Source organism: Oncorhynchus mykiss, chromosome 10 (assembly GCF_013265735.2).
Source record: "Oncorhynchus mykiss isolate Arlee chromosome 10, USDA_OmykA_1.1, whole genome shotgun sequence".
Taxonomy (NCBI): Eukaryota; Metazoa; Chordata; class Actinopteri; order Salmoniformes; family Salmonidae; genus Oncorhynchus; species Oncorhynchus mykiss.
The window spans coordinates 80972911-80988441 of NC_048574.1; the positions used below are offsets into that span (position 1 = coordinate 80972911).

General features: G+C 40.4%; 1 protein-coding gene across 1 annotated transcript in view; it reads left to right on the plus strand.

Annotated features, from left to right (window-relative positions):
• The window catches only part of LOC110514786, a 71707-nt gene that overhangs the window by 30366 nt on the left and 25810 nt on the right, over positions 1-15531 (plus strand). Inside the window, exons 9-16 of the mRNA XM_036934161.1 lie at positions 2926-3015; positions 3176-3749; positions 6241-6351; positions 6996-7074; positions 7347-7439; positions 7782-9845; positions 12040-12196; positions 12475-12906. Of these exons, the coding sequence (XP_036790056.1) occupies positions 2926-3015; positions 3176-3749; positions 6241-6351; positions 6996-7074; positions 7347-7439; positions 7782-9845; positions 12040-12196; positions 12475-12906 (3600 nt within the window). The remainder of the gene's footprint in view (positions 1-2925; positions 3016-3175; positions 3750-6240; positions 6352-6995; positions 7075-7346; positions 7440-7781; positions 9846-12039; positions 12197-12474; positions 12907-15531) is intronic.

The window sequence follows — 15531 nt, forward strand, 5'->3', positions numbered from 1 at the left end:
GACTATATTACTAGTGATATGGAATAGGACTATATTACTAGTGATATGGACTGGAATAGGACTATATTACTAGTGATGTGGACTGGAATAGGACTATATTACTAGTGATATGGACTGGAATAGGACTATATTACTAGTGATATCGACTGGAATAGGACTATATTACTAGTGATATGGAATAGGACTATATTACTAGTGATATGGACTGGAATAGGACTATATTACTAGTGATGTGGACTGGAATAGGACTATATTACTAGTGATATCGACTGGAATAGGACTATATTACTAGTGATATGGAATAGGACTATATTACTAGTGATATGGACTGGAATAGGACTATATTACTAGTGATATGGACTGGAATAGGACTATATTACTAGTGATATGGACTGGAATAGGACTATATTACTAGTGATATGGACTGGAATAGGACTATATTACTAGTGATATCGACTGGAATAGGACTATATTACTAGTGATATCGACTGGAATAGGACTATATTACTAGTGATATCGACTGGAATAGGACTATATTACTAGTGATATGGACTGGAATAGGACTATATTACTAGTCATATGGACTGGAATAGGACTATATTACTAGTGATATCGACTGGAATAGGACTATATTACTAGTGATATGGAATAGGACTATATTACCAGTGATATGGACTGGAATAGGACTATATTACTAGTTATGTGGACTAGAATAGGACTATATTACTAGTGATATCGACTGAATAGGACTATATTACTAGTGATATGGACTGGAATAGGACTATATTACTAGTGATATGGACTGGAATAGGACTATATTACTAGTGATATGGACTGGAATAGGACTATATTACTAGTGATATCGACTGGAATAGGACTATATTACTAGAGATATGGAATAGGACTATATTACTAGTGATATGGACTGGAATAGGACTATATTACTAGTGATGTGGACTGGAATAGGACTATATTACTAGTGATATCGACTGGAATAGGACTATATTACTAGTGATATGGAATAGGACTATATTACTAGTGATATGGACTGGAATAGGACTATATTACTAGTGATATGGACTGGAATAAGACTATATTACTAGTGATATGGACTGGAATAGGACTATATTACTAGCGATATGGACTGGAATAGGACTTTATTACTAGTGATATGGACTGGAATAGGACTATATTACTAGTGATATTGACTGGAATAGGACTATATTACTAGTGATATGGACTGGAATAGGACTATATTACTAGTGATATCGACTGGAATAGGACTATATTACTAGTGATATTGATTGGAATAGGACTATATTACTAGTGATATGGACTGGAATGGGACTATATTACTAGTGATATGGACTGGAATGGGACTATATTACTAGTGATATGGACTGGAATATGACTATATTACTAGTGATATGGACTGTAATAGGACTATATTACTAGTGATATTGACTGGAATAGGACTATATTACTAGTGATATGGAATAGGACTATATTACTAGTGATATCGACTGGAATAGGACTATATTACTAGTGATATGGACTGTAATAGGACTATATTACTAGTGATATGGACTGGAATAGGACTATATTACTAGTGATATGGACTGGAATAGGACTATATTACTAGTGATATTGATTGGAATAGGACTATATTACTAGTGATATGGACTGGAATGGGACTATATTACTAGTGATATGGACTGGAATGGGACTATATTACTAGTGATATGGACTGGAATAGGACAATATTACTAGTGATATGGACTGGAATAGGACTATATTACTAGTGATATGGACTGGAATAGGACTATATTACTAGTGATATGGACTGGAATAGGACTATATTACTAGTGATATGGAAGAGGACTATATGACTAGTGATATGGACTGGAATAGGACTATATTACTAGTGATATCGACTGGAATAGGACTATATTACTAGTGATATGGAATAAGACTATATTACTATTGATATGGACTGGAATAGGACTATATTACTAGTGATATGGACTGGAATAGGACTATATTACTAGTGATATGGAATAGGACTATATTACTAGTGATGTGGACTAGAATAGGACTATATTACTAGTGATATGGAATAAGACTATATTACTATTGATATGGACTGGAATAGGACTATATTACTAGTGATATGGACTGGAATAGGACTATATTACTAGTGATATGGAATAGGACTATATTACTAGTGATGTGGACTAGAATAGGACTATATTACTAGTGATATGGAATAAGACTATATTACTATTGATATGGACTGGAATAGGACTATATTACTAGTGATATGGACTGGAATAGGACTATATTACTAGTGATATGGACTGGAATAGGACTATATTACTAGTGATGTGGACTGGAATAGGACTATATTACTAGTGATGTGGACTGGAATAGGACTATATTACTAGTGATATTGACTGGAATAGGACTATATTATTAGTGATGTGGACTGGAATAGGACTATATTACTAGTGATGTGGACTGGAATAGGACTATATTACTAGTGATGTGGACTGGAATAGGACTATATTACTAGTGATATGGAATAGGACTATATTACTAGTGATGTGGACTGGAATAGGACTATATTACTAGTGATATGGACTGGAATAGGACTATATTACTAGTGATATGGACTGGAATAGGACTATATTATTAGTGATGTGGACTGGAATAGGACTATATTACTAGTGATATGGACTATAGTAGGACTATATTACTAGTGATGTGGACTGGAATAGGACTATATTACTAGTGATGTAGACTATAGTAGGACTATATCATCTCACTAACTGTTATTAGATGTATATCCAAACAGTCAACATGACTGATAGGTATTTCATTCTGCATATTCACACAATGACTAAACCCTCCTTGATCTTTCCACAGTGGTAATCAGGAGAGGGTGGGTTCACCGTGTCTGTCCATGAAGAGTGATTGGTCCATGGACAGGCCCATTATGTTTGGAAAAGATGCCAGGTAAGTGAAAAACAGCTTCCACATTCTTGTAAATCTAGTAGTTAAACTCCTGTATAATAGTCTTTAAAACAGCTTCCACATTCCTGTAAATCTAGTAGGTTAGCTCCTGTATAATAGTCTTTAAAACAGCTACCACATTTCTCTACCACATTGTGTACAGTGAGCTGACAGCCAGTCTACTGACAGAGGACCACTTCAGATGTTCAGTGTGTACAGAGGTTCTCAAAGAGCCAGTCTCCATCCCCTGTGGACACAGTTACTGCAGACGTTGCATTGAGACCTTCTGGAACCAGACAGACTACTACTGCCCCCAGTGCAGAAAGAGATTCAGAACCCGTCCTGACCTCCTCACTAACTCAGCCTTGGAGAAAGTGATTGAGAAACTCCACCAGGCAGGGTTCAAGGTCCCTGCTCTTCCCAAGCACTGCTACGCTGGACCTGGAGATGTGGCCTGTGATTTCTGCACTGAGAAACAGCTCAAAGCTGTGAAGTCCTGTCTGACCTGCACTGCCTCCTACTGTGAGAGTCATGTCAGACATCACTACACCGTAGCAGCTCTACAGAGACACACCCTGGTGGAGGTGTCTGGAAACCTGGAGCAGAAACTGTGCCAGCTGCACCACAGAGCTCTGGAGGTCTTCTGTAAGACAGACCATGTTTCTGTTTGTCTGGTGTGTGCCTTGCAGGACCACAGAAACCATGATGTCATAAAGAATGAGAGAGATACAAAAGAGGTGGGTGTGTCTATAGTCTGGACTAGTGTTGTGTGATTGTGTCCATAATGTCCTTTTTAACTCCTTACAGATCATTGGGACGCTAGCGTCTCACCTCGACAACATCTTGTGAAATTGCAGAGCGAGAAATAAAAATGACAGAAAGTCATATTTAACATTCATGTAAATACAAGTGTCATACATCAGTTAAAAGCTTAACTTCTTGTTAATCCAGCCGCTGTGTCAGATTTCAAAAAGGCTTTATGGCGAAAGCACACCATGCGATTATCTGAGGACAGCGCCCAGCACACAAAAGCATTAAAATAATTTTCCAACCAGGCAGATGCACCACGAAAGTCAGAAATTGCGATATAATAAATGCCTTACCTTTTGAAGATCTTCTACTGTTGGCACTCCAAAAGGTCACAGCTACATCACAAATGGTCATTTTGTTCGATAAAGTCCTTCTTTATATCCCCAAAAACTCAGTTTAGCTGGCGCACTTCATTCAATAATTCACCGGTTTCCCTCCTTCAAAACACATACAAATTGAATCCCAAACGTTACCAATTAACCTCTCCAAGTGAAACAGCATTTATAATCAAACCTCAGGTACCCTAATACGTAAATAAAAAATTGAATTTAAGATGGAGAATTGTTATTGTCATTACCGGAGATAAACAACAAAGTACGCACATTCATCAGAATGCGTAACAAACACTACAGCCAAAATGGTAGCCACTTACAAAAACTACAAATTCTATCTCATATTTCCAAAAACAAGTCTGAAACTCTTTCTAATGACTGTTGACATCTAGTGGAAGCCCCAAGAACTGCAATCTGGGAGGTTTTCCCTTCATATTAAAAATGACAGCCATAGGAATCAATGGTGGGCTGAATTTTTTTATTTTCTGGATGGTTTGTCCTCGGGTTTTCAGCTGCCATATTAGTGGGCGGCAGGGTAGCCTAGTGGTTAGAGCGTTGGACTAGTAACCGAAAGGTTGAAAGTTCAAATCCCCGAGCTGACAAGGTCGTCCTGAACAGGCAGTTCATTGAAAATAAGAATTTGTTAACTGACTTGCCTAGTAAAAAAATTATATGAAAATCTTAGCTTCTGGGAGTAACAGGCAGTTTACTTTGGGCACGCTTACTGACTAGCCCAAAGAGGATAACTTATTGTTAATCCATTGACAGATTTAAAAAAAGGCTTTATGGCGAAAGCATACCATGCGATTATCTGAGGACAGCGCCCCGCACACAAAAGCATTACATACATTTTCCAACCAAGCAAAGTCGTCACAAAAGTCAGAAATAGCTATAAAATATATCACTTACCTTTGAAGATCTTCATGTGGTTGCAATCAGTCCCAGTTACATTAAATGGTCATTTTGTTAAATGGTCATTTTGTAAATTCCTTCTTTATGAAAGTCAGTTTCATTGGCGCGCTAGACTCAATATTCCACCGGTTTGCATCGTATAAAATGCATACAAATGAATCCCGTAAGTTACCAATAAACTTCTTCCAAACATAGCAAACAACGTTCCTAATCAATCCTCCTTATGTAAATAAACAATGACATTTAAGACGGAGAATACCGGAGACCATTACCGGAGATAAATAACGAAGTACGCGCACTCACCGGAACGCGCAACAAACACTACAGCCAAAATGGGAGACACTTACTAAAACTATAAATTCTAGCTCATTTTTCAAAAAACATGCCTGAAACTCTTTCTAAAGACTGTTGACATCTAGTGGAAGCCCTAGGAACTGCAATCTGGGAGGTTTTCCTGTTATATTCCCAATGACAGCCATAGGAGTCAAGGGTGAGCTGAATTTTTTTTTTCTGGATGGATTGTCCTCAGGTTTTCGCCTGCGATATCAGTTCTCTTATACTCACAGACATTATCTTAACAGTTCTGGAAACGTTCGAGTGTTTTCTATCCAATACTACCAATTATATGCATATCCTAGCTTCTGGACCTGAGTAACAGGCAGTTTACCTTGGGCACCTCATTCATCCAAACTTCCAAATACTGCCCCCTAGCCCAAATAAGTTATTAATCTCATCCATTAGGATGTAGCATTAAACAACATTGAGGACAAGCAGTCACTTGTACACGTTGTTTCCTATGCTGTTCTGGTTTAGAATTCAGTCACCTGAATCTGGAAGTATAACACATTGAGCTTCTGAGCTTCTGTACTGCATTATATTACTGTAATGATCAATTATCTTCTGTCCTGTATTATATTACTGTAATGATCAATTATTTTCTGTCCTGTATTATATTACTGTAATTATCTATTCTCTTCTGTCTTGTATTATATTACTGTAATTATCTATTCTCTTCTGTCTTGTATTATATTACTGTAATTATCAATTCTCTTCTGTCCTGTATTATATTACTGTAATTATCTATTCTCTTCTGTCTTGTATTATATTACTGTAATTATCAATTCTCTTCTGTCCTGTATTATATTACTGTAATTATTTATTCTCTTCTGTCAAGACAAAAATCACAAATCAAGACCAACAGGCTGCATTAAGATCGGAAACAAAATTGCAGAGAGATCTCCAACAAAAGAAGACGGAACTAACCAACATAATCCAACTGGAACAGGTACCGCATTATAAACCACCTGGAACAGGTACGGTATTATAATCCACCTGGAACAGGTACTGTATTATAATCCACCTGGAACAGGTGCTGTATTATAATCCACCTGGAACAGGTACTGTATTATAATCCACCTGGAACAGGTGCTGTATTATAATCCACCTGGAACAGGTACTGTATTATAATCCACCTGGAACAGGTACTGTATTATAATCCACCTGGAACAGGTACTGTATTATAATCCACCTGGAACAGGTACTGTATTATAATCCACCTGGAACAGGTGCTGTATTATAATCCACCTGGAACAGGTACTGTATTATAATCCACCTGGAACAGGTGCTGTATTATAATCCACCTGGAACAGGTACTGTATTATAATCCACCTGGAACAGGTACTTTATTATAACCCACCTGGAACAGGTGCTGTATTATAATCCACCTGGAACAGGTACTGTATTATAATCCACCTGGAACAGGTACTGTATTATAATCCACCTGGAACAGGTGCTGTACGATAGATAATCCTGTATTATGTCGGCAACTTCATAGATCGATTAATTATCACAACTCTTTTCTCATGTTAAAACTCTCTGGTGAATTATCACAACTATTTTCTCATCATGTTAAATCTATTTGTCTCTCAGACTTTAGAGAAAGCTACCTGGGAACTGACGTATCATACAAAACATTTCTACAGAGGCTTTGGCGATGTTCTTACCAAAGGTGAGTTAAATTACTGCTGAATGAATACCTTCAATAATGTATAACAACATGTTATTATGTGTTTTCTGTTATTGTCAGACTGGACAACAGACAGTGTTGTGGTGGCTGCCCTCGGTCGTCCTTTAGACCTGTACCACAACATGTTATCATGTGTTTTCTCTCCTGTGATTGTCAGACTGGACAGCAGACAGTGTTGTGGTGGCTGCCCTCGGTCGTCCTTTAGACCTGTACCACAACATGTTATCATGTGTTTTCTCTCCTGTGATTGTCAGACTGGACAGCAGACAGTGTTGTGGTGGCTGCCCTCGGTCGTCCCTTAGATCTTGGGATGTTGTATGACTGCCGCAATGAATCATTTTGTTCAGGTACTGTATGCTTTTCCAGTTTTAAAGACTTCAAAGTGTTGTGGATGTAGTTATAGTTTCTACTGCTTAGTGTCCCAGTGTTTAATGTGTTGTAAGAAAACACAATAAAAGTTATCTGTGATAGATGGGGCAAGCAGTTTCATTGAGTCTTATCTGGTTATAGCTGTGACTCAACATTACATTCCAAGTCATTGGTTTTATCAGATTAATCAATTAAGGTTAATGACTTATGGTTTGTTGAAGGTTGTGAAATGTAAAGTTATTTAGTAACCTACTTTTACCCAATTTAATAATTGAAAAGTCTGAGATTCTTCAGGTAATTCAAGTTTCTTATGTCCTTAGATGTTTTTTTGTGGAACAACAACACCATTGCTTCAATGCAGCTGTCCCTCCCTCGGACTCACACAGAGGTGAAGTGTATTGAAGGAGACTCCTTACAGGACAGATTCAGGGCTCTGGATGTGACCGCTCCTCTCAGAGCCAGTGTCCTGTCTGGACTGGTGGAGGTTGGTGGTGCTGCTGGATACCTGAACCATCCTGTTCAGTCCACACTGCAGGACCGGGTCACTCTACAGTACAGAACCACTACCAGACTGGACATGCTCAGTCACAGGGTGCTTCAGGAGGAGACAGTCAGAACACAACGAAAGGCAACTCATGTGGTCATGGCTGTTCTCTATGGAGCTCAAGCATTCTTTATCTTTGACAGCAAACACATCAACAGACAAATTAATGTAAGACGAGAGAAAACCAAGATGCTAGATGTGATTAAGAAGATGTTCAACACCTTCAATTCAGAAGATATATTCTCAAGTTTGACAGACTCCGAGAAAGTAAACAGTTTGTTGTATCAATGCACCTTACACAGTGACGTAGACCCGACAACCACAATGGATTATGACACAGCAGTAGAGGTGTACCAGTCCCTGCCAAAGCATCTGGGGCAGCGAGGAGAGAAAGCAGTGCCTGTTCGTGTCTGGCTGTACCCTCTGAAGAATCTGGACCATGCAGCGGCTTGTGTTAAATTTGCGATCAGTGAAGACCTGCTGCTCAGAGCTGAGAATGTTCTGGAACACCTGAGACGGGTCACAATGAGGTGCCAGGACACGATGTCAGACCACACCAATGCCTATGTGATGAAATGGTTCCCTTATGCTAAGGACAAACTGACACAGTTTTCACAGTTACTGTCAGAGTATCAGGTGGAGTTTCAGAAAATACTGGCCAAAGCCACAGAGTTCATTAGAGAAAATGGTGAATCAGGTTTGTTGTGGTTCAGAGAGATTCTGAAGAAACACGATCAGTCACCGTTCACTCCTCAGGCTTTAGACCACTGGCTTCACAATAAGGAAGCTGAGGTGAATGCTGTTAACATCTGCAAAACCAAGAACCTCCCCATAGTGAAATCTGAGAAGGAGCTGGAGACAGTCCTTCTAGATTCACAGACAGACAGGGTACTGTGTTTCACTCTGACCTCCCTGGAGGATGAAGATCCATTCCTCTCCACCATGGAGCAGCACAAACACTCTGTTCTAATGAACACTGTGAACCAGTCTGATCTCACTGTACAGCAGCACAAACACTCTGTACAAGACAACACCGTGAACCAATCTGGGATCACTGACCTGCAGGAGACACAGGTCAGTCAGAAAATACAATCAGACCTCCGCTTGTTCACCAAATCCTATGAAGTCAGAAGAGATGGAGAGAACATCAAGTTCATAGCAGCAGTTATACCAGATATCAGTGTTCCTGGATCCTCCATTCGTCTGTATCAACAAGGCAGTCTCATCACCACCAACTTCCAGCTGGGATTAAAACCTGATCCAGTCCAGGTAGCAGAGATAAAACAGAGCTGTGTCCTCCTGCAGTTTCCACAGTCAACCATCAGAAGACCTGAGAGGTACAGAGTAGAGTACAGAGTCATGACTACTGGTGTTCGCAAGGTTAGCAAACGACCATGGAATGTAGTAGGCTGTAGTAGTAGATGTAGTACCCTGGCTCCTGCAGAAACCTGTCTGGTGCCAGGTCTGAAACCGTTCACACTGTACCAGATCAGGTACTCTGTTATAGAACACTCTGGTATGAGTGACTTTAGCAAGGTCATTGAGGTCAAGACCCTGAGATCCCCGCCTGAACATCTGTATGTGAATCGTCTAGACAAGGAAACCGTCAAAGTGACTTGGTTCCAGCCAGAGTGTGAAGATGGTGCCTCTGTACTCCACTACAAAGTAGACTATAAAGAGACAGGACTGGAGGGCTGGTCCACCATGGTAACAGAGGGACCTGAATGTTACTGTGATGTAACTCTGAACCTCAGTACCTGCTACAGAGTCAGAGTGTCAGCTGTCTATGGAGAAGGAGACACCAGTGAAACCATCAGAGAGACAGATGTCCCTGTAAATGGTGAGTTTCTACATAACTATTTACGAATGATGAGGAAACTAACGTTTACCCTGTCCTGACCTAGATAATTATCAAATTAAATGTGAAGATGTTTTACATTAAAGAAGTCCTGACATCTGTAATTGTAATCTTCGTATTCCTACATACAGTATTTTTTACTAGTGTTAATGACTCTATGTAGCTACATGTTTATTAGTGTTAATGACTCTATGTAGCTACATGTTTATTAGTGTTAATGACTCTATGTAGCTACATGTTTATTAGTGTTAATGACTCTATGTAGCTACATGTTTACTAGTGTTAATGACTCTATGTAGCTACATGTTTATTATGTGTCTATACAGTATATTAGTGTTAATGACTCTATGTAGCTACATGTTCATTAGTGTTAATATGACTATGTAGCTACATGTTTATTATGTGTTAATGACTCTATGTAGCTACATGTTCATTAGTGTTAATGACTCTATGTAGCTACATGTTTATTAGTGTTAATGACTCTATGTAGCTACATGTTTATTATGTGTTTATACAGTATATTAGTGTTAATGACTCTATGTAGCTACATGTTTATTAGTGTTAATGACTCTATGTAGCTACATGTTCATTAGTGTTAATATGACTATGTAGCTACATGTTTATTATGTGTTAATGACTCTATGTAGCTACATGTTCATTAGTGTTAATGACTCTATGTAGCTACATGTTTATTAGTGTTAATGACTCTATGTAGCTACATGTTTATTGTGTGTCTATACAGTATATTAGTGTTAATGACTCTATGTAGCTACATGTTTATTAGTGTTAATGACTCTATGTAGCTACATGTTTATTAGTGTTAATGACTCTATGTAGCTACATGTTTATTAGTGTTAATGACTCTATGTAGCTACATGTTTATTATGTGTACAGTATATTAGTGTTAATGACTCTATGTAGCTACATGTTTATTATGACTCTATGTAGCTACATGTTTATTATGACTCTATGTAGCTACATGTTTATTATGACTCTATGTAGCTACATGTTTATTATGACTCTATGTAGCTACATGTTTATTAGTGTTATTGACTCTATGTAGCAACATGTTTATTAGTGTTAGTATGACTCTATGTAGCTACATGTTTATTAGTGTTAATGACTCTATGTAGCTACTTGTTTATTGTGTGTCTATGTAGCTACTTGTTTATTGTGTGTCTATACAGTATATTAGTGTTAACGACTATGTAGCTACATGTTTACTAGTGTTAATATGACTCTATGTATCTACATGTTTACTAGTGTTAATGACTCTATGTAGCTACATGTTTACTAGTGTTAATATGACTCTATGTAGCTACATGTTTATTATGTGTCTATACAGTATATTAGTGTTAATATGACTCTATGTAGCTACATGTTTATTAGTGTTAATATGACTCTATGTAGCTACATGTTTATTAGTGTTAATGACTCTATGTAGCTACATGTTTATTAGTGTTAATATGACTCTATGTAGCTACATGTTTATTAGTGTTAATGTGACTCTATGTAGCTACATGTTTATTAGTGTTAATATGACTCTATGTAGCTACATGTTTATTAGTGTTAATGACTCTATGTAGCTACTTGTTTATTGTGTGTCTATGTAGCTACTTGTTTATTGTGTGTCTATACAGTATATTAGTGTTAACGACTATGTAGCTACATGTTTACTAGTGTTAATATGACTCTATGTAGCTACATGTTTATTATGTGTCTATACAGTATATTAGTGTTAATATAACTGTAGCTACATGTTTATTATGTGTCTATACAGTATATTAGTGTTAATATGACTGTATGTAGCTACATGTTTATTAGTGTTAATGACTCTATGTAGCAACATGTTTATTATGTGTCTATACAGTATATTAGTGTTAATATGACTGTATGTAGCTACATGTTTATTAGTGTTAATGACTCTATGTAGCAACATGTTTATTATGTGTCTATACAGTATATTAGTGTTAATATGACTCTATGTATCTACATGTTTATTATGTGTCTATACAGTATATTAGTGTTAATATGACTCTATGTAGCAACATGTTTATTATGTGTCTATACAGTATATTAGTGTTAATATAACTGTAGCTACATGTTTATTAGAGTTTTAAATCACACTTTAAACTAAAACTTAAATAAACTTTATTTTCTATTTTTTACATTGCAGTCTGGTCCATAGACCTCTCAGAGAGAAAGGCTTCCCTCCTCCTAAAAGTGCTGAAACTCCAACCAGAGAAGAAACCAGTAGAGCTGAAGGGCTGGTCAGACGAAGAGAGTGAAGTGAGGAGTTTCCTTCAGTGTCTGCCCTACATCTCACAGCTGAGGTGAGTTGGATCAGTACAGTTCAGGGGTTGTAGTTGTCTGTCCCTGTATTTCCCTTTAGAGATGATGCTTGTAGCTTTCTGCAGTAACTTAATAATTAAATATACACATACTGTTTGGAAAATATGCAGTCTTTGTAGTCATGATTTAAGGAACAATTGAAGTGGATGATGAGTTTAGAAAGATGGTCATTGTATTTTACTCACCATAATATCACCATCAGAAATGCATATCATATCTCTCACATATTCATCTATTTGTTGTAAAACTGTTCTTGCAGTTTTACTCCACCACAGGATCAGAGAAGATCCCCTGAAGAGAGGACAAAGAGAGAGAGGACATTCCTACTGAACCTGTGCCTTCAAGCAGCTCTCCATGAGAGAGAAACCATACAAACAACTGTAGAGAAAGTGTTGTCACTGTCTAAAGTAAATCACAACCAGAAATGTGATTTCCTGCTGGATCTGTTCTCACATGTGAAGGGCTATGAGACTCAAACAGGCAGGAGGGTCCTTCCAGCATTACAGACAGTTTACCAGTCAGCCAGTCCTGCTATCTGGTCCATAGTCCTCTCAGAGAGAAAGGCCTCCCTCCTCCTAGAAGTGCTGAAACTCCAACCAGAGAAGAAACCAGTAGAGCTGAAGGGCTGGTCAGATGAAGAGAGTGAAGTGAGGAGTTTCCTTCAGTGTCTGCCCTACATCTCACAGCTGAGGTGAGTCTGAACATGTGGTGGTTAGTGATTATGTGATACTAGTGGTTATTATCTTGTAGAAACATTTGACATATTAAACTTCGTGTTGGTAAATCTTGTAGCAGTATTGTTAGAGAGGGGTAAAGGTAAAGATTTTGTTGGGGCGCCAGGCAGGTATTAACCCTGTAGAAAGGAAAAGAGTAGGATAGAGAGAGACCCACTACCAGACACACACACATCAGCAGAAGAGACTGTCTAGAGTGTAGCCTGTTAGCCACATCGCCAGCGGAGAGAAAAGATAAGACACATCATATAAAACACCCATCACAGCACAGGGGGAACCCCACCAATAATACCTCATACAATAATGATGGCAGAGCAATTTAACGGCAACTTCCTAGAAACAATTTACAAGAAAGAACCCAGTCATCAACATGAGAGGATTTGCAGTAATCTGTATTTCCTCCCAGTGGAGGAGTGCAGAGGGTATGAATGGTGGGGGGTCATAGACAAACAAAGGCCTTAAGATGTCCACAATCTTCTGGGCCACATGTCATTAGTACCACATCAATGCAGTTCAAATAACAAGACACAATAAACTGTCAAGAAACCTCCCTTTAACTAAAATGTCAAACCAAATATATCTGGCAGGGCAATGATAGTCCAGCCACGCTGAACCTCAAAGGGAAGAGCATTGAAAACATTGATAAAGTCTGCAGCAGTGTAAAGCACTGGAGAGAGAGAGAGGGGGATGAGAGAGAAGAGAGAGAGAGAGAGAGAGAGAGAGGGGGATGAGAGAGAAGAGAGAGAGAGAGGGAGAGTGAGAGAGAGAGAGAGAGAGAGAGAGCGAGAGGGGGAGAGTGAGAGAGAGAGTGAGAGAGAGAGGGAGAGAGAGAGGGGGACGAGAGAGAGAGGGACGAGAGAGAGAGGGACGAGAGAGAGAGAGGGACGAGAGAGAGAGAGAGGGACGAGAGAGAGAGAGAGGGATGAGAGAAAGAGAGAGAGGGACGAGAGAGAGAGGGACGAGAGAGAGGGACGAGAGAGATAGGGGCTAGAGAGGGCCGAGAGAGAGAGAGGGGGACGAGAGAGAGAAAGGGACGAGAGAGGGACGAGAGAGAGAGAGAGGGACGAGAGAGAGGGGAGAGAGGAGATGGAAGGGAGAGAAGAGAGAGAGTTGGGAGAGGGAGAGGGAAGAGAGTGAGAGAGGGACGAGAGACGAGAGGGACGAGAGAGAGAGGGACGAGAGGGAGAGAGAGAGAGGGAGATGGAGGGACGAAAGAGAGGGACGAGAGAGAGACGAGAGGGACGAGAGATTAGAGGGACGAGAGATTAGAGGGACGAGAGAGAGAGAGGGACGAGAGAGAGAGAGGGACGAGAGAGAGAGGGACGAGAGAGAGAGAGGGACGAGAGAGAGAGAGAGGGACGAGAGGGAGAGAGAGAGAGGGAGAGGGAGGGACGAAAGAGAGGGACGAGAGAGAGAGAGAGAGACAGACGAGAGGGACGAGAGACGAGAGGGACGAGAGAGAGAGAGGGACGAGAGAGAGAGAGGGACGAGAGAGAGAGAGAGAGGGACGAGAGAGGGAGTGAGGGACGAGAGAGAGAGGGAGAGAGAGAGAGAGAGAGACAGACGAGAGGGACGAGAGACGAGAGGGACGAGAGAGAGAGGGACGAGAGAGAGAGGGACGAGAGAGAGAGGGACGAGAAAGAGAGGGACGAGAAAGAGAGAGATGGGGACGAGAGAGAGAGGGACGAGAGACGAGAGGGACGAGAGAGAGAGAGAGAGGGAGAGAGAGATGGAGAGAGGAGGGAGAGAGGAGGGAGAGACAAGAGAGGGAGAGAGGGAGAGAGGGATGAGAGAGAGAGGGATGAGAGAGAGCGGGACGAGAGAGAGAGGGACGAGAGAGCGAGAGAGGGATGAGAGAGAGAGAGAGGGATGAGAGAGAGAGAGAGGGACGAGAGAGAGAGAGAGGGACGAGAGAGAGAGAGAGAGGGACGAGAGGGGGGCGAGAGAGAGAGAGGGCCGAGAGAGAGAGAGAGAGGGACGAGAGAGAGAGAGAGAGGGACGAGATAGAGAGAGAGAGAGAGAAAGTTAGAGGGAAGAGAGAGAGTGAGAGGGAAGAGAGAGAGAGAGCGAGAGGGAAGAGCGAGAGAGCGAGGGGGAAGAGCGAGAGAGCGAGGGAGAGTGCGAGTGAGAGAGAGAGCGAGGGAGAGTGAGTGAGAGAGAGAGTGAGAGCGAGAGAGAGTGAGAGGGAAGAGAGAGCGAGAGGGAAGAGCGAGAGAGCGAGAGGGAAGAGAGAGAGAGAGCGAGAGGGAAGAGAGAGAGAGAGCGAGAGGGAAGAGAGAGAGAGAGCGAGAGGGAAGAGAGAGAGAGAGCGAGAGGGAAGAGAGAGAGAGAGCGAGAGGGAAGAGAGAGAGAGTGAAGTAAGAGAAAGAGAAAGTTAGAGAGAGAGAGTGAGTGAGAGGGAAGAGAGAGAGAGAGAGAGAGAGAGTGAGAGAGAGAGAGAGGGAGTGAGAGTGAGAGGGAAGAGAGAGAGAGAGCGAGAGGGAAGAGAGAGAGAGAGAGGGAGAGTGAGGTAAAAGAGAGAGAGAGAGAGAGTGAGGTAAGAGAGAGAGAGAGAGAGGGAGAGTGAGGTAAGAGATTGAGAG